The sequence below is a fragment of the Cucurbita moschata genome, unplaced genomic scaffold (genome assembly GCF_002738365.1).
Source record: "Cucurbita moschata cultivar Rifu unplaced genomic scaffold, Cmos_1.0 Cmo_Scf00014, whole genome shotgun sequence".
Lineage (NCBI taxonomy): Eukaryota > Viridiplantae > Streptophyta > Magnoliopsida > Cucurbitales > Cucurbitaceae > Cucurbita > Cucurbita moschata.
In genome coordinates this window covers 2,345,133-2,362,083 of record NW_019268530.1, presented here as the reverse complement: position 1 = coordinate 2,362,083, position 16,951 = coordinate 2,345,133, and the positions used below count along the sequence as shown (strand labels likewise).

The window sequence follows — 16,951 nt, the reverse complement described above, 5'->3', positions numbered from 1 at the left end:
GAATGTTGCTGTTTTCTGTTAATAATGAGTGAGCTTGAATAAAGAATATTATGCTAATATATATTGAGACTTAGTGTTATAATTAATAAAAGATTTGGTAAAATTAGAGAGATTAAGAAATATGTCAGGTATGTCTTTACTCAAAAAGATTTGAGGAAAAGCTACCAAATCTGTCAAGACAATTTATTTATTAGAAATGTCCATGAAGTAGAGATAGGTAAGCTTTTTCTTCTTCTCTGTCATCTATTTCATTTTTGTTTGTGAAATTCTCTATCTATTTAATGTGCACTTTTCATTTTTTAAAAAAAATATTATTTGGTGTCGATGTGGGTCCCCAGCTAGCGGTAAAATGAACATCTCCCCTGCTCACTTTATATACAATTTTGTTTAGTGGGTCTCCGAGGACTCTTGCCTGCAAATTGAACATCTCTGGGTCTCCGAGGATTATACAACTTTATTTGAACTTTGCAGCATAGCTTTAGATGGAAACGGTTAATTTTATTTTTATTTTAAAAATGCCTTCAAGTTTTCATCAGTATTTCAAAAATAAATTTATATTTTTATTAAATTAGCCTTTGAGCTAAAACCATCATCCAATTTCATCTAATTTGCAATGAGAGAGAGAGAGAGAGAGAGAGAGAGAGAGAGAGAAGCATAGAGTGTTTGAAGGTTGGAGGGAAGAAGAGAGAAGGTTGGAGCGTAAAAACTAAGGTATGAAAAACGCATGCGATGATGTGTTGTGTGTGTTTGTGGGTTTGTTGTGTTTCGTTAAAAAAGGAAAAGAAAAACGGCGATATTAATTTGATCCAATTCTCTCAACTCTCGTCGAATCGCATTGTTATCATCGAAATTCATCTGAAATCTCCATCTCCATTTTTTCATTTTTCATTTCCACTTTGTTTCTTGGATCTCATCGCCATTCTTCTTGATTTCTTTCTCAATACCCCTCTTTCCCCCCCTTCTTTTTCGAGGATTTTTCTTTGTCAGAACTGAGAAGCTCTTTCAACCTTCTGGGTTGCTCTCCAATGGCGTCCTTCACGCTCCCATGCTCCAAGGCTTCCGCTCTTGCCGGCTATGGCTCGTCGATTGCTCAGAAGAATTCGCACCAGAACCACATTAAACAGAATCTTCCTCTTAATCGCCGTGGATTTTATCTGAAGGATTCTTTTTCGTTCGGACCTTCTCTTATCGACTCCTCGTTTTCTGGGATTGAGGTTTGTTACTGTGTTCATTTCACATTCTTGTTATAATGTTCAATCTATATACTGTAAATGTACTCCATGGTCATTGGAAATGGTGATGTTTGATGGGGAAATTTGGTATGGAATCAATAGCATAGAAACTTCGTTGTTAAGTGAAGTTTGGTACTGTTTTTTTTTGGCTGTCCTGGTGTTGGTTGCTAAACCCTTTTTTTTCTGTAACTCCTAGCAAACTGGAAGGCCTTTGTGTTTCTTCCTAAACCCAGTTTCATGTTTTCATTGAAATAGTTTCTTTGAAGGTAACATCCCAAGCACACCGCTAGCTAGATACTGTTCTCTTTAGACTTTCCTCTTAAGATTTTAAAACACGTCTAGTAGGGAGAGGTTTCCACGCTCTTATAAAGAATGTTTCGTTCCCCTCTTCAACCAACGTGGGATCTCACAATTCACCTCTCTTAGGGGTCAACGTCTTTGTTGGCACACGACTCAGTATGTAGCTCTGATGCCAAGCCTATCAGATATTGTCCTCTTTAAACTTTCCTTTTTGGGCTTCCCCTCAAAGTTCACGTCTAGTAGGGAGAGGTTTCCACACCCTTATAAGGAATGATTTGTTCCCCTCTCTAACCAAGGTGAGATCTCACCCTCTTAGCTGGGGATCCTATCATTCATAGGTTGGAGTCGTCAATGGAAAACGTATCCCTTTGAATGAAATTTTTTTGTACCTACTTGTTGAAGGTTGATGTAGATGATGTTTTGAAGCCGATATTGATGACTTCATTACTATCATCCTAAACTACTCACAGATGTGTTGCAAATTAACCACACTTAACAATATGAGAGTCTGTAAAGGGTGAGATGTTTACGTTTTTGTTACATTTTGTATGCACTTTTTTTGTGGTTCTCAGGTGTCAAACAAGAAGAGATCTGCTGGTTTAGTTATGAATGCACTTAATGAGGTTAGTTGGTGGCATCAGTTACAATTTCAACTTTTTAATACATACATTCATGGATTTTTAGATGTTTGTATCTTTGTTTATCGCAGGTGGTTGTCGGAAAAACGTTGAATTCTGCACCTGCGCTCGTCTCTACGCCTGGGAACACGCCATCCGGAGGAGAAATGGACTCTGCAGTTGGAGTTCCAGATCGAAATTCTCTTCCAGACGAGTCGTCAATATCGACCATCATGAGCCAAGTTTCAGATCTCATCAAGTGCGTAACTTTCGTTCGATTGTGAATAAGGAATTGACGTTTGAGCATCTGAGTCGTCATCTCGAATAGAAACATCTTTTAACATTGAATCTTTTATCTGCAGACTGGTTGATTCAAGAGACATCATGGAACTGGAACTGAAGCAAGGGGATTGCGAAATCATAATAAGAAAAAAAGAAGCTTTACAGCCATTAGCAGCAGCACCAGCAGCTGCACCAAGTCCATACATGGCACTGCCACCACCCCAAGCGCATAGCATGGTTGCACCTCCGCCCACCCCTGCACGCGCAGCGGCCAGTTCTCCATCTGCAGCACCAAAAGTGGGTAGTTCTCATCCGCCTTTGAAATGCCCGATGGCCGGAACGTTTTATCGAAGCCCTGCACCGGGAGAACCTCCATTTGTGAAGGTAACTTGAGAATTAAGAACAGAGATGAAGGGGAAAAGGTGTCTTTGACTCAAAGCCTTTCCATTCATTTGTTTGTTTAGGTGGGAGATAAAGTACAGAAAGGACAAATCATATGCATCATTGAAGCCATGAAGCTAATGAATGAGATTGAGGTTTGTATCTCCCCATCACTCCAACCAGCATTTTCATGCATATCCTCTCTTCAGTTTCTTATTTTATTTTCAATTTCAGGCTGATAAATCTGGAACCATAGTTGAAATATTGGCTGAAGATGGCAAACCAGTTAGCGTAGACACGGTAAGCCTTACCTCTCTTGATCTCGTCGATATCGTATCCGTACCGAACCCTTGCTTTATATTGTATTATATTTGATCTGAATTTCCAAACCTTCTTGTGTGCAGCCACTTCTTGTGATCGCACCTTGATGACCTTCAAGAGAACAGAACAACCTTTGCTTCTCTTTTTTATAAATATTTTAGGTTCGAAGTTCTAAATTTAACACCTTTGGAAGATGTTTACATGTTGTATCATACTCGATCATTCGGATGCCATCAATTTCGACTTTATGCACATTATCTTCATTCAAATATCAGTAAGTAAACTTTTCATGCTTTTTGAGCAATTTACACAATCACTATTATTGATTATGTTCACTGATGAGATGTTTTATCAATATATTCAGAAAGTATGAACACAAGAAATATAAAGAAACAGAGAAAATAACACTAAACTCAAGTTAAGGATGGAACAAAAAAGGAATCGACAATTTTTTTACAGCACTCCACGAGAGACAGCATCACTAATGATTGGCATATTCCCAAACTTACATCCAAAAGTGCATATTATTTATTAGAACGCCATACGCAGCATTCCAATTAGTAACAACAAATTTCCTAAGCAAAATTACGGGAACTAATGTGTAATGAAAGTGCTGAATTTTAATTAACAAAAGAATGCAACCAATATGATATTACCAAAAACAAATTACATGATTATGGAAACAACTACAGGAAAACTGGCTATTTTGGAGAGCCCCCTATACTACTCTTCCACAACCTTTTTCTATCGGCTGTTTCCAAATCGATTGCCTAATAGACCCTTTTCTTTCTTCTTCTTCTCCCCTGTCATTCTCTATCCTCTCTCCCTATTCTATTTCACTTGATTAATGTACAAGTTAGCCTAAACTATGCATTACATTTTACTTACACCAACTATCACCGTTGCCTACTTCCTCGGATGCTATAGCTACCTTTCCTCCCACTGCTACCCAACCTCCTGCCTCCACTCCAATCCTCGTCCTCTTCCTCGTCCTCGCCACCCATTGTAGATTTCCGTCCTTTTCTTGGGGTTGGTCGCTTCCTTTTGATGTTCACTGTGTATGCAGAGTAGTCGAATGCATCGTCCCTAAGAGTACTCTTGAAATCCTGTGGAGTTAAAATTGTGCAGATTAAGAGAGAGGGAGAGAATAAATAGAACATGGGAAAGGGAAAGAGATTTGTTTGAGTGGTGAAAAGAGGGTTGCGAGGGACTGGATTCGATCGTACCTGGTATCTTTGCATAAACTCTTGATAAGTTGTTGGTAAAGTGGTGCATGTGTCGCTGAAGTCGAAAGGGACATTCTGCTTGGACAGAAACTCTCCCGGTTTTGGTGGTTCATTTGGATTGAAAGACTAGTTTAAGAAAAAGAACACCATGAACCAATTGAATGGTTTTGTCTATTTTGTGAATAAATACCAATTAACAAGCATTTACCTGGCATCGAGCATCATTCAGGCTGTACATGATTTTTAAATATCTCTTTAGCTTCAAAAGAAGTTGCAGTGCAATAGCTGCCAGGCTCATTGTCTGCAATGGGTAACAGAAAAATTAAGACCAATTGGAGTTACTTTTGAGAGCAAAGTTATATGATTAAACTCTGTTTGAAATCACCTGAATTCTCTGAAGATCATCTTTTGAGATGCTATACTGATCCACTGAGCAAATGGTGTGGAATTTTCCCTCCAATGTATTATTATTATTGCTCAATTCATGATGCGCAACTGACTCTGGTGGGATTTGCTGATTCAAATCCATCGATGTAAAATCACAAAAAGGGCGAGACTGATTGTGCTCCACGGACCCATTCATATCTGATAAAATTATATTACCAGAAAAAAGAGCAGGTTGTTGCGGCTGAATCATTCCATTTTCATAATGAAAATTCTGGGGATTGCGTTGCACCAAATGCATGCCCAATTCTTTGATTTCTTCTTGAAGTGCTCCACCTCTTACTTGTATTATTCGATTAATAGCATGAATCAAATATAGGGGCTCGTCGGGGAATGTAAATGGTAATAATGCAAGTATTTCCGCACAGTACCTACAAAAGAAAAAGGGAGAAAGAGTTGGTAATTTTAAACAAGAGATCATATTGAAGTAGGGGGAAAATAAATGGATTTGGACTCACATAAGAAAAGGTATCATTGAGTCATTCAAGCGTGGGTTGTCAAACTTCCGCACAATAGAGGATATAAAATTGTTCCTCGAAACTCGGTTTCCCCGTATGAGCTTGTAAATTCGAGAAACCCCAAGTCTTGCTTGAGTCAACGAGCTGCCATCAGATCTGCCTTTCAAATTGCCAGAGCCCTTGGATTGAATTTTTTGATTTGCATTGTCGGAACGACTAATAGTTTGGATGAACATGAATGACATTTGAAGACCATCCCCCAGGCGGCTTTCAAAAAATGTTGGGTACCTGGAAAAAGATGCATTAATTAGTTTTAGAACTCAAAGACATTTGTACAACCCATAGAATCCATAGAATAGATCCTGTTCAAGTAAGGTCGTGTGATGCATTAATTAAATTGCATAAATATTGCTTAAGCTGACAAATTAATAAGTTGAGTTTAGGGGATTACTTCTCATTCATATTCATCAATAAGTGGTGAGCCAGCTTCGCATTTGCCTCATGGGGGTCCGTTTCTAGTGCGATAAGGTATGGAACACAAGTAATAGGATGAACAAGACCTTGGCGAAGCACCACTTCCACAATCTGTGAATTGAAAAGATAGCAAAAGACAATGCTCAACTAACCAAATAGGTAGGAAACAGGCCCGGAGTAGGGAAATGAATAAATGGTCGAACACACACATTCATGAACACAGACGTGGAGCAAATTGTCTGTCCTCATGCTTTCGTATAGAATAAAAACTGATATCCAAAGATCTTCCCAGTTTTTAAGTTTGGCTATGAATAACATGGAACATATTAAATCAGCCATCCACATTATAACGGTTTGTCACACAGCTTTCTAGTAAACTTAATTATGATACAGAACATGAAAATAAAACCGGGTTTATTTTTTTATTTTTACCTTGAGGGCAGTTTGACGAACTTGGCCATTTAAATCTAAGCTTCTCCCTAGAACCTTCTCCCAATAAAACTGAACTATACCACCACATATGTTGGTATCTCCGGCACCGGCAGCAACTGGTACACTTGGGCCACCATCCACAGCAGCAGTAGGGGCAGCTCCATCATCTGGTTGATCTGTTCCCATTTGACTTTCCGCATCAAGAAGGTAATCATACATATTTTGCAATGCTTGCATCTGCCCAGAAAAATAATTCAAACGTACGCCCATGACACTGAAGGAAACCAAAGAAAATTATTCACTCACCTTAAGACGAACATCAGAACCAGATGACAATGCTTCCTCTACAATTTTCCCAACATCTTCTTCCAGCATAAATTCAGGCCTAGCAATAAGAACAAATCCCAAAGCCTACATAGTATATAACGAATTAGAGTTTGCCTCAATTGTAAACAGAAAAAAGTAATTCAAGAAGAAGGATGCAAGTGAGAGGATACCTGCAGCGCTCTAACCCTAATAACCAAATCCTCCGTCACCAGGTACTTCTTCAACAAGCTGAGACTTTTTGTGACATCAACATTCTTGTTGCTGGAATTGCTCAACAAAGGACTACCATAGCGAATAAGTAATCCAAGACAGAAGAGTGAACGTCCTAGCAGCTGCAATTTCACAATCCAAATTGATATGTCTTATCATTGTACCAACCAACTTCATCAAGTTTGTTCTGATAGCCAAAGTAATAAATGATGCATATAGATCACATTTAAAAGAACAATTCTTCAATAATTTGATTAAACTAAACACGAAATGTAATGAATAATAATCAATGGTCACAAAGAAAGGCAACGGCAATGCAGGAATAACTAGTAGTAGCACTTCAATCGCAACCATGCAATCTACAGTGACAATGTGATAGATCCTGAAATTCATCCCAATCAATACTTTAAGAGACATGGCAGTTCACTAGCCCTAAACAAGAAAGTACAAACGAGGAAAAAAACTATGTAAGAAAAAAATATACTAGAAGTGCCTAAAAAAAAAAATCAAAATTCTGCGAGTTACTTAAATTTAATTGCTCATATATAAAGGCCCAAAAGGTGAACTTAATTAAATCCAAATCAAAATATCTCTTGTCCGTTGTCACATGCATCAATCATAATCAATACTCAAGATTCCAAACTCTCTCTCCAAACTAGGCTTTTTTTGTTGTTCAGAAGAAGCTTACCAAGATACCAAAAAAAAAAAAAAAAAAATCTAACCTGTTTGTTATCAATCCCTAGAGAATCCAAGCGTTTGAAAAACGCCTGAATAAGATACCCAACAACCGATGCACCTTTACCTGCTACCTTACTCAAAGAGCAAAGGCACCTGTGGACAGGGAAAAAGAATTAGTCCCTCAGAAAATCTGAGTTGCAGATAAAGTCCACACCAATTATGCACAAGGTAAGATAAGTAGATAACTACATAACACTATTAAGCAAAGATATATGTGATGCAAATAAGAGAAAAGCACAGAACTAGAGAAAGAGAATAAGTACTTTATGCAAGCATGTACGACTGTCAAGAAGGAGTGCCTAACAATCATGTGTTTCAAGTCTTGCTCTAGGTCTTCAGCAACATTTGGAGATAACTTCCGTAGCAAGGGCAGAACCGCATCAATTATGAATATGATACTCTCAAGTAATTGAGCAACCACTCGATTATCAACCTAACAACAATATTAAGTAAGTTAAGGAGTAGGCAACCTCACATTTATTTCTGAATTAAGAACATGGATGTTTAAAAAAAAATGTGATTTCAATGAGAAATTAATGGACTTAATATCTGATGTTTGTGCTTGCTGAAGTAAATTAAAAAGGGGGAAGACCTAGATCACCAAAACATGAAGCCTCCCATAAACTAATAAGATAAGTTACCAACCTAGATCCAAATTGATTTGTAAAATAAATTGGTCTATTCAAGACATCAATTTACAGGAAAACCATCTTAACTTCCAATTATTGTTTTTCAAACTATAAAATTTATTTTTTAAGTTCTTTTACCGCGCATAACATCATGTTTCCAAAAAAAAAAAAAGGCTTACAATTTTTCCCCCAGCAACTTTTAGAAGGTGTTCGCATTATCATTATTACCTTACCCCAAAAAAGAAAACATTATTGTTATTACTATACCACTAACATTAGAAAGTTGAGGAAAATTTTTGGATGTTATTATATTCAGTCTATGAGTATTATTTTTCTCCCAAAGTATGTAAAATTATGAATCGTGGTAAAAGAATCTATAATGCTACAAAAAGTAATGATAAGTTATATATTGATCATATATGATATACAAAAAGTAATGATAAGTTAATATTTTTCTCCCATCTTTTGTAATTCTATATTATCTGTGAAATTATTTCTTAAAATAAAATTATTATTCAAATGTATCCTTTTAGACAAATATTCAATAAACTATAATGTTAGAAAATTAGAACTCAACGTGTCTTCCAGCTGTTTATTGAATATTAATTTTTTCAGAAGTCATAGATTAATCTGATAATTCTATTTTTGTTGTCTAAATTTGATGGTTTGTGCAATTTATGAGAAATTACGATATTTAATCAAATTGTTGATAAATATACCTAAGAATTAAGTTTACAAGTGAATTCATCGTAACTAAATATATATATATATCTAGTAATGAGAAAAGGAGTTTATATCCTAATGAAAAGAACGGCAGATAACCTGGCTCTTAAGGTAAGGTTGGAGAGTAACCACAAACTGGGATGGGTTGGAGGCAGGTGCACAGAGCATTGGATCCACAACACAAAATGCATGCAAGACCAACACATATGGAAGTGCACGCACCTCGGTGTCCATATTACTTCTCTCCTCCACCTGAGAGGCAACTTTTAATGTAAATGATTGATAAAAAAAAACCATAAGGAACCAGCAATTAAAGAAAATGGGAAGCAAAGTCTTACCTGCAATATCCTTTCCAATAAGCACTTACACATCAACTCACATCGCTTGCGAACTGAGGTGAGGGAAACAGGGTTGATGCCAACAGCCTTAGTTGATTGTGGGAAAAAATCAAGTGCTAGGTTTCTCTTAATAATTGTCACAAGTAGTTGATGATTTGGCATTTTCCTCAATATTTCAACAATTTGCTCGGTTTTCTTGGCGATCTCCAATGGAACAGAGCTATCATCTCCAAAGAACTGAGTTTGTGAACCGGAAGGCTCCTCAAACCAGAACTCATAAAATGTCTTACAAACGAGATCCTATGCATCGCAAGTATAAAGAGGAAAAATTAAGATGCCCGGTTAAAACAAGACAAGAACTTCCATATAATCAGTTTTAGGCACCTCCCATTTCAGTAAAAGGAATCTTTGTTGCATAATCTAATAATAGACGAGAAGTATAAAAAATCTAACGAAACAAATCTGTCATTTCCAAAGAACTGAGTTTGTGAGCCAGAAGGTTACAAAATCTCATTAAAAAAATGTCATGCAAATAAATCCCATCATAAGTATTAAAAGAAGTTAATTACTCACGACTCAAACCAGAGATTATTTGTTATATATATCAGGTTTATGCATCTCCTACTTTAGTAAAAGGACTTTTTGTGGCTTAGATGTGATGTAAGAAATCTAATGGAATATAGCTATCATCTCCAAATTACTGAATTTGTGAACCGAAGGCTATAAAACAATAACTCGTAAAATGTCTTGTAAACACCTATGCACCATAACGTTAATAAAATATGAAATACTCAGGACTCAAACAAGATAATAATTTTCAGATATATCAGGTTTTAGTATCTTCCTACTTCAGTAAAATGAATTTTTGTAGCATAAACCAATAGATGAAAAAAAAATCCTTGCATCTCAGGTACCTGCTTCTGTAGTCGCAAGATATTCCAAAATATGAATAAATTTATTAGCCTTTAAAAAAAAAACAAACATTCCATTGATGATGCATCTAAATATACATCGAGGGTACTTGTATGGAAAATAAGCTCAGATAAAAAGAAATCAAATGATGTGTTTGAATTAGACTCAAAGTGAACAAGGATTCATTTTTAAAAAAATAGATATTAAAGATGAAAAAATGGCAAAAAGAAAAAAACATTTATTCCTCTTATATATCTAGCATCCACCATATTTTGGTTCCTGTGGATCTCTCTTTCATTCCATAGTATGTTAATCGATCACATACTGAACAATAGAAATATTTTTATTGAGTGCTATTAGGCAATAAAAAGTATTATAGAAAGAGTTTTTAGTTATAGTTTTAAAGAAAGGAATACCCAAAACACATGAAACTTGGACAATTTCAATTCTCTCAACTATCTATTTATTCATAGCATAGAACAAGGGAACGAGGTATCAGTTCAATGCAATTGAGGAAGAAACTAATATTGACAGCAAATTATGCAGGAAACATAGTATGTGAAATACTGGCAAATGGAATTTAATTTAAGGAGAGCAGTCATCAATGAAATGCACTTGATTTAGACCTACCTGAATACTTGATTCATCATCACCAACTCGAGAGATTATCTCTATGCATGCCCTAGTAAATTCCGAGAAGTTTGCATTTGACGTGCACATATCTCGAATGATTTTGATGGCACGTTTCCTCACACTAACTCCAGTATCTTTGGTTCTCTCAGCAATCTTATCAAAATACTGCAAATCAAACACATTGTTGGGAGCAAAGGAATGAGAGATTAAAGATAATCATGTCATAGAATGAGAATTAAAACATGCAATTACGCGGACCTTGAAACCAAGATCAGGATGGGAGGCAATATGCCTGCCAACAAGTTCCAAAGCTGCTTCTCTGACAGATATTGCAGAATCGCAAAACCTTCCTTCAACAGCCAATTGGACACGTTTGTCTCCCAATACCTCTGGATCAGCTTCAACTATAATACTGACCTGCTTCATTAAATTAGATAAAACATAAGTACAGTTTAAGATACAATGTGATGTTAAAATAATATACAAATAAAATAAAGGGGTGAAGAGTATAACCGCTCGTAAAGCCTTGGCTCTAATTACCGGAGAATTTTCCCTTAAACTTGCCTGGATGAGGACAATTATGTTATCAGAGTTTCAGTCGTACATCAGACATCTATAAATAAAATCAACAGGAAAACAAAACAAAACAAAACAAAAAGTTAACTAACCAGAAGCATGTGAAGGATCTTATCAAAACCTCTAGAGAAGGAATTATTTTGTCCTAGTGCGAGAGTGATTTTCTTAACTGAATCCCTAGTCAATAATGAGGAAGTATTGCCACCGTCCCTCACTATTGCCATAGATTTCAATCTAGAGAGATAGTAAATAAACTTCTGCTCAGCTTTTGAATCATCTTTGTACCACAGGCAGAGATAAAACCTACAATATGTGCATTTATATCAGAGCGATAGCAAGCTTCTAACAAGAAAATAAAAAATACGACAAAATAAATTAACAACAAAATAAGGGGGTCAAAACCATACAAACCAGCGAACAAATAGATGAACATCATCTGAAGAACCAACTTCCTGGAGATAATTCAGAAGCAACTGCTGAACAATTTCAATGTTTGTGACAAGCCACGAAACTTTGGATTCTTTATCTGACCAATCTTTGCTCTTCTCACCATCATTTTTACATTGGGATTTGCAATATGATTGTAATACCTCAAGTTGTTTCCTCGAGTGGCAAATTTGACAGTACCAGCTCCGGTTAGGAACTTCATTTTCCCTTCCTCCAATGCAATCTGCATGAAACAACCTCTGGCAATCTTGACAGACAAAGAAATACTTTCCTACCCTGCCATCCAAGCATATAGAACAGACATCTTTAGGATAACTCTCATCAGCAACATCCTCCTTATTGCCCAACTCTTGCAATATCCAAAACTTGTCTGTGGCACAAATGACAGCATCACGTTTCAATCTTGCAGCAATCATGCCAAGAAAGTCAATGGCCATAGAACGAGCAGAGACATCTTTAGATTTCAGTCCAGCATTCTGAAGTAATAACACACACAGAACCTGCAAATGAATATTTCTTAGGATTTGAATGATAAGTCTAAAAATATAAAAGGATGAGAATTTTCTTTTTTTTTTTTCAATTATAAAGAATTTGAATTGAAAGATCACTACCTCCAAAATAGGGGCTGATGCAGGATATTCGGGTAAATTTAATGTTGTTAGTAGATCCAAAACCATATTTTCCATCATTACTTTCACTTCAGATGCGTCCTGAGTCTTCACATTAGCAAAGCGCTGTAGTACACGAGTCCAGAAAAGACAGCATGCCTCCGTAGCTGTTTCATGGCATTTGGTAGGACAACTACTATCAACTGAAACTTCAAGGATGGATTTACTGTCTGATGCTTGCCTCAAAGCTTCAGGAAGGTTTGCACTATAATGTACCAGTTGAATCAATAGGGCAGAAATCATTTGAATTTGACGTTGTTCTTCATCAGGTAGGTGATACGCTCTTAAAGCCCGCTTCGTGGATGGTAATTTGAAGAGCATCTGAACTAATTCATCTATCAAATAATTACGATGTTGTGTATATGAATAATATATCTGCACCAAGTTTGAATGCATCATCAGAAGATTTAAATAGTAGCAACCAATTGCATTCAAATCTATGTAAAACCAGACAACGCCATATCTTGCAGAAAGAGAAGCAGAAATCCATACCCCACAAATTAAACCAATTGCCTTAAGTTGCAAGAGCTGAATATTGTCCACCAAAAAAGTAGAAAAGCTTGTTTTCACTAATTGAAGAATACAGCTATCTGGTAACCTCTCTATCAGCAATAAATCCTTAAGTAAACCAAGAATGGTGCACATCTTCTGAAGAATCGTATTAACAGCAGTAGATACCCTGTCAAAGCAAAAAATATCTGTATTACTCATTCAAATTCATTAAAATTCATTGTAATGTTCAATGTTAAAGGGGCAGAATATGATAGGCACACTTGTTGAATGTAGGTTTCCTGATTTTAGAAGTCTTAACACCACGACGCTTCTTACTCGATGAACCATAGTCACCATCAAGTTCTTCATCTTCATTGACTGGAAAATCAAAAAAATGTAATGGAACCAATCAAAGATCATCTGTAAGGTATTGTTAACAAACGACATACTCGTGACCTTTTTCCTTTTTAATTTCAGAAGCAAAGGATAGAATACAATTAGAGACTTAGAACATGTTCACCAGAACTACTACACAAATGATATACATCGGCACATCCTTGCCCTAAAAACGTATGATACAAAGGTGGAAACAAGTATCAAATTTCCACAGAGATTTACTAAAATAAAATGTTCCAAAAAAGGAAAAAAACACATCATCAACAATCTATTAAGTGCAAATTCCAAGGTCAATAATTTCAAAGAATGAAAGCCACAAATTCATTTCTACTCCAATCACGATCTGAGTCCAAAGAACTTCAAAAATCTTTTATAATTCTACATCCAAATTTCTTAGGGACGAAAAAGAATATACACCAAATATCTTCTATCTAAATTAAATTACTGACCTTCAAACACACCATTTTCACTGGCTTTATGCAACGCACGATATGAAGGATCATAAGCACACATAATATCCATTATGTGATGTCGGGAAAACTCCAGAATTCTCTCTATGATCTGATAAGAAAAAGAATTATAATCAATAATTCATCATCAATGGATTACATATGTTGTCAGCCACATTTCAAAAAGTATAAAGTGCACTAAAGCGTAATAGTCCCTTTGGAAGATTATTTACAATTTTAAAAATAGGTTAAGAGCTCCAACAAAATAAAATGCACGGTATATAGAGTTTATATAGTTTATATGATATTAGAAATTAGCATGAAGTATGAAATAGTGAAAATAAAGATTAACTAATAAAAACACAAAAGTTAAGAACAAATACAAAATCACATATCAAAAGCCTAAAAATTAAAACCCATCACCGCAAAATAAGTTCTCATCTCTATTTTCCCATACATAGTTAGACTCATAGCCCTAGTTTAATCTTATTTCCATGTTCCTCCACATCCACATCTATGGGAGAGCGAGAAGGTAAACTTTGGATAAGAGGGTTGAGCAAGAAACCAACAACTTTTTGTTTAAATTTTCCTTTCCATAGTTTATTGAAAAAAAAAGTGTCAAACTTAAGAAAGGTGGGGAAAAAAACTCAAGAGAAATCCATACTACTCTCAACACATTGAGGAGCCTGACATAGCTTAAGAGTGAAGCACGCTTACATCAAACTTTTAAGCTTCCTATAACAATCATGTCAGAATAAGCAAAATACTTGATACACAGCAAAATGCTAATCAGGATTAGAAAAATGCAAGCAACTAAAAAAACAAACCTCTTCTTTATAAAGCAACTTTGGCATTTGGTCATGTGCCATTACTGCAAGAGATGCATGTATGGACTCCAAAGCACAAAAGATAGTTGCAACTGCATCTGAATCTAACTGAAATATGAAGGGGAAAAGATAATCTGAATTAAGCTACAGAAATTATAAAGCAATGGCAGAAACCAATCAGAGTAGAAGTCACTTTCTACTCCAAAAAACTCAGGCCACAAAAGAAACAGTTCCCATGAAAAAAAGGGAAGAACAATTACTTACACCATATACATATTTCATATAAAAGATAGCTCCTTAACCACCGTAGCACCAAATTAAATTGTACATTTTTTCTAGAAAAGTTCGCCTGCATAAGAACCAAAAAATACAAATGGGGAGGGGGAGATGCATCATCAACCCACCCAAGGATGTAGGCCAATGCCACATCTTCTGAGCCCCCAAAAAAAAATTGCACTAACACAACTAAGGCTAGACTTGCACGCCGTTTTTTCTTATAATTCTTGCTTTAAAAGGTGCCCTTCTTCAAATCCTTTTTTCCTTCTTTCTATAAGAAACCTGTGCCCTTCTTCAAATCCTTTTTTCCTTCTTTCTACAAGAAACCTGTGCCCTTCTTCAAATCTTCAAACTAACATTTTGTCAAACAAAATCTGAGAGAGGGTGTAAATAGATATGCTTGTAAAAAGTTCATAAACTAAATTTATACAATTATTAGTTTGAGGTTTTGATTGATACAACCCCCATCGTTTAAAGGTATAAATTAATCTTCACCCAAATTTTTATTTGGAACTGAGGAAAGTTCAATTGGAGAAAACATGCCTTCTGATTCAATTTAGAGGCCTAGAAGTGGGATACCTTTAACAAAGAAACTTAGCTCTCCTAATGAAATAACTGCTGAGATTTACACAAGTGGAAAACACCCCATGAGCCAGAGAATAGTCAGTATTTACAGACTGGATCATCTTGGCTGGGCCACAAAGGCTGGGAAGAAAGTTAAAAGATTAAGTTTATGGCCTGAGGTTGGGAACGACAGCAGGTTTTTTTAATCCAATTCTTGAACTTCAGGGCAGGGTCTGGCAAAAGAATTTGGTTTGGGGAGGATAGGTGGATCGGGCCTCATACTTTGGCTCATCTTTACCCGGATATTTTCATTCTTTCAACTAAAAAAGGAGTCACCATTGCAGTTTTCAGGATATGGAACATCAATCTTGGGATTTGAGCATTAAAAGAGGAGGTACGTTTGACAGGGTCGAACTCTCAATGAGTCATCCAAAACTTTGTTAGTTGTGAAACTCTTGGCTTGATTTTCATCTTTCTTGGTCTGTTGAATAGATAAGGAAGAACTCCCTTAAAGAAATTTTTTTGTGGAATCATTTGCAGTCTTTCTTGAATTCTGTTGTTGTTTAGTCCATGAATTTCTTCAACGTTCTAACTGGTTTGAACCCACCATTTTCTTTGATCTTGGTTGCTAAAGTAATAGCATCTACTAGATAGGCTAGTGGGTGTAAGTTGGCCACTAATTTGATGTCATCTTTAAAGCCATTAAAGAATCAAGATATTTGTTGTTATTCATTTTTCGGAAGATAACTTTGGCTCCGAAGCGATGAGACTCCAACATGTAATCAAGAATACAAAGCCCATCTTGTTTGCATTGTTGATAGATTGTAAAGTATTTGTTCAGAGTCGAGTGGAAGGAATCGTTTCTTCATTAAACAAGAATTTTCGGCCATATTTTGACGGGTTGTTTTCCTTAATATCTCCTGTTATTTTGTAGTTGGTCCAAGTTGAAGTGCTACTTTGAAGTTTGAAAGTCACTAAACTTACCTTTTGAGCTAACTCATGAATTACACAAATATCTCCTAACTTATGGCTAATCCCAACAGCTTATTCTCAACTAAATCTGTTTTTCCCCCACTTAGCTCAAAAGCTTGTTCATTTGAAGGCTCCTTTGGTGGATCTAGTTTGGAATTTCAAATATCCAAAAAGGGCCAAAATGTTCATATGGTCATTGGCCTATAGAAGTTTGAATATCCATGCCCAAATTCAAAAGAAACTCTCTGGATGGTCCTTGTCCCCATCGGTTTGCTGTCCGCACTACAAGAAGGAAGAAACGTTAGACCAACTTTTTCTTCACTGTCTTTTTCATGGGTGGTGTTTTATTTGTAAATAACATGGGATTAGAGCTTTGCCTCCCTAGGAGGGCAGATGATTGGTTGGTAGAAGCTTTCTCACGTGGAGCCTTAGAGGTAAGGCAAAGCTTTCATGGAACTGCATGGTTAGAGCTCTCTTATTGCTGATTTGGAAAGAACAGTACCAAAGGACCTTCGAAGATAAGATATCTTCTTTTGATTTTCTTTCTCTCTCTCTCTCTCTCTCTCTCTCTCTCTCTCTTCTTTTTTTTTCTTTTTTTTTTTTTTTG

At 36.1% G+C, this 16,951-nt stretch overlaps 2 protein-coding genes across 4 annotated transcripts in view; one reads left to right on the top strand and one right to left on the bottom strand.

The window, feature by feature from the left end:
* Nucleotides 1-498: 498 nt before the first annotated feature.
* On the top strand, nucleotides 499-3,428 carry LOC111452855 (biotin carboxyl carrier protein of acetyl-CoA carboxylase 2, chloroplastic-like). Of its 2 annotated transcripts, XM_023093770.1 has the most exons (8): nucleotides 499-711; nucleotides 988-1,214; nucleotides 2,105-2,155; nucleotides 2,242-2,408; nucleotides 2,512-2,815; nucleotides 2,896-2,967; nucleotides 3,047-3,112; nucleotides 3,217-3,428. In XM_023093770.1, the coding sequence occupies exons 2-8, from the start codon at nucleotides 1,026-1,028 to the stop codon at nucleotides 3,238-3,240; spliced, it is 873 nt and encodes a 290-aa protein (XP_022949538.1). In that variant the 5' UTR covers nucleotides 499-711; nucleotides 988-1,025; the 3' UTR covers nucleotides 3,241-3,428. The 2 variants fall into 2 exon arrangements, with proteins under 2 accessions (XP_022949538.1, XP_022949536.1); XM_023093768.1 differs by having other exon boundaries at nucleotides 499-1,214.
* A 209-nt stretch (nucleotides 3,429-3,637) lies between these two features.
* Nucleotides 3,638-16,951, bottom strand: part of LOC111452260 (sister chromatid cohesion protein SCC2) — an 18,081-nt gene continuing 4,767 nt past the window's right edge. For both annotated transcript variants that reach the window (XM_023092875.1, XM_023092876.1), the window contains 23 exons: nucleotides 14,533-14,640; nucleotides 13,706-13,817; nucleotides 13,142-13,238; nucleotides 12,861-13,047; nucleotides 12,312-12,743; nucleotides 11,665-12,200; nucleotides 11,346-11,556; nucleotides 11,191-11,241; nucleotides 10,936-11,094; nucleotides 10,675-10,842; nucleotides 9,133-9,432; nucleotides 8,894-9,046; nucleotides 7,706-7,875; nucleotides 7,427-7,535; nucleotides 6,665-6,826; nucleotides 6,474-6,578; nucleotides 6,168-6,404; nucleotides 5,713-5,846; nucleotides 5,262-5,549; nucleotides 4,745-5,174; nucleotides 4,568-4,660; nucleotides 4,360-4,485; nucleotides 3,638-4,239 (listed from right to left, as the gene is read on the bottom strand). In XM_023092875.1, the coding sequence (XP_022948643.1) occupies nucleotides 4,030-4,239; nucleotides 4,360-4,485; nucleotides 4,568-4,660; nucleotides 4,745-5,174; nucleotides 5,262-5,549; nucleotides 5,713-5,846; nucleotides 6,168-6,404; nucleotides 6,474-6,578; nucleotides 6,665-6,826; nucleotides 7,427-7,535; nucleotides 7,706-7,875; nucleotides 8,894-9,046; nucleotides 9,133-9,432; nucleotides 10,675-10,842; nucleotides 10,936-11,094; nucleotides 11,191-11,241; nucleotides 11,346-11,556; nucleotides 11,665-12,200; nucleotides 12,312-12,743; nucleotides 12,861-13,047; nucleotides 13,142-13,238; nucleotides 13,706-13,817; nucleotides 14,533-14,640 (4,578 nt within the window). In that variant the 3' untranslated portion in view covers nucleotides 3,638-4,029. The remainder of the gene's footprint in view (nucleotides 4,240-4,359; nucleotides 4,486-4,567; nucleotides 4,661-4,744; nucleotides 5,175-5,261; nucleotides 5,550-5,712; nucleotides 5,847-6,167; nucleotides 6,405-6,473; nucleotides 6,579-6,664; nucleotides 6,827-7,426; nucleotides 7,536-7,705; nucleotides 7,876-8,893; nucleotides 9,047-9,132; nucleotides 9,433-10,674; nucleotides 10,843-10,935; nucleotides 11,095-11,190; nucleotides 11,242-11,345; nucleotides 11,557-11,664; nucleotides 12,201-12,311; nucleotides 12,744-12,860; nucleotides 13,048-13,141; nucleotides 13,239-13,705; nucleotides 13,818-14,532; nucleotides 14,641-16,951) is intronic.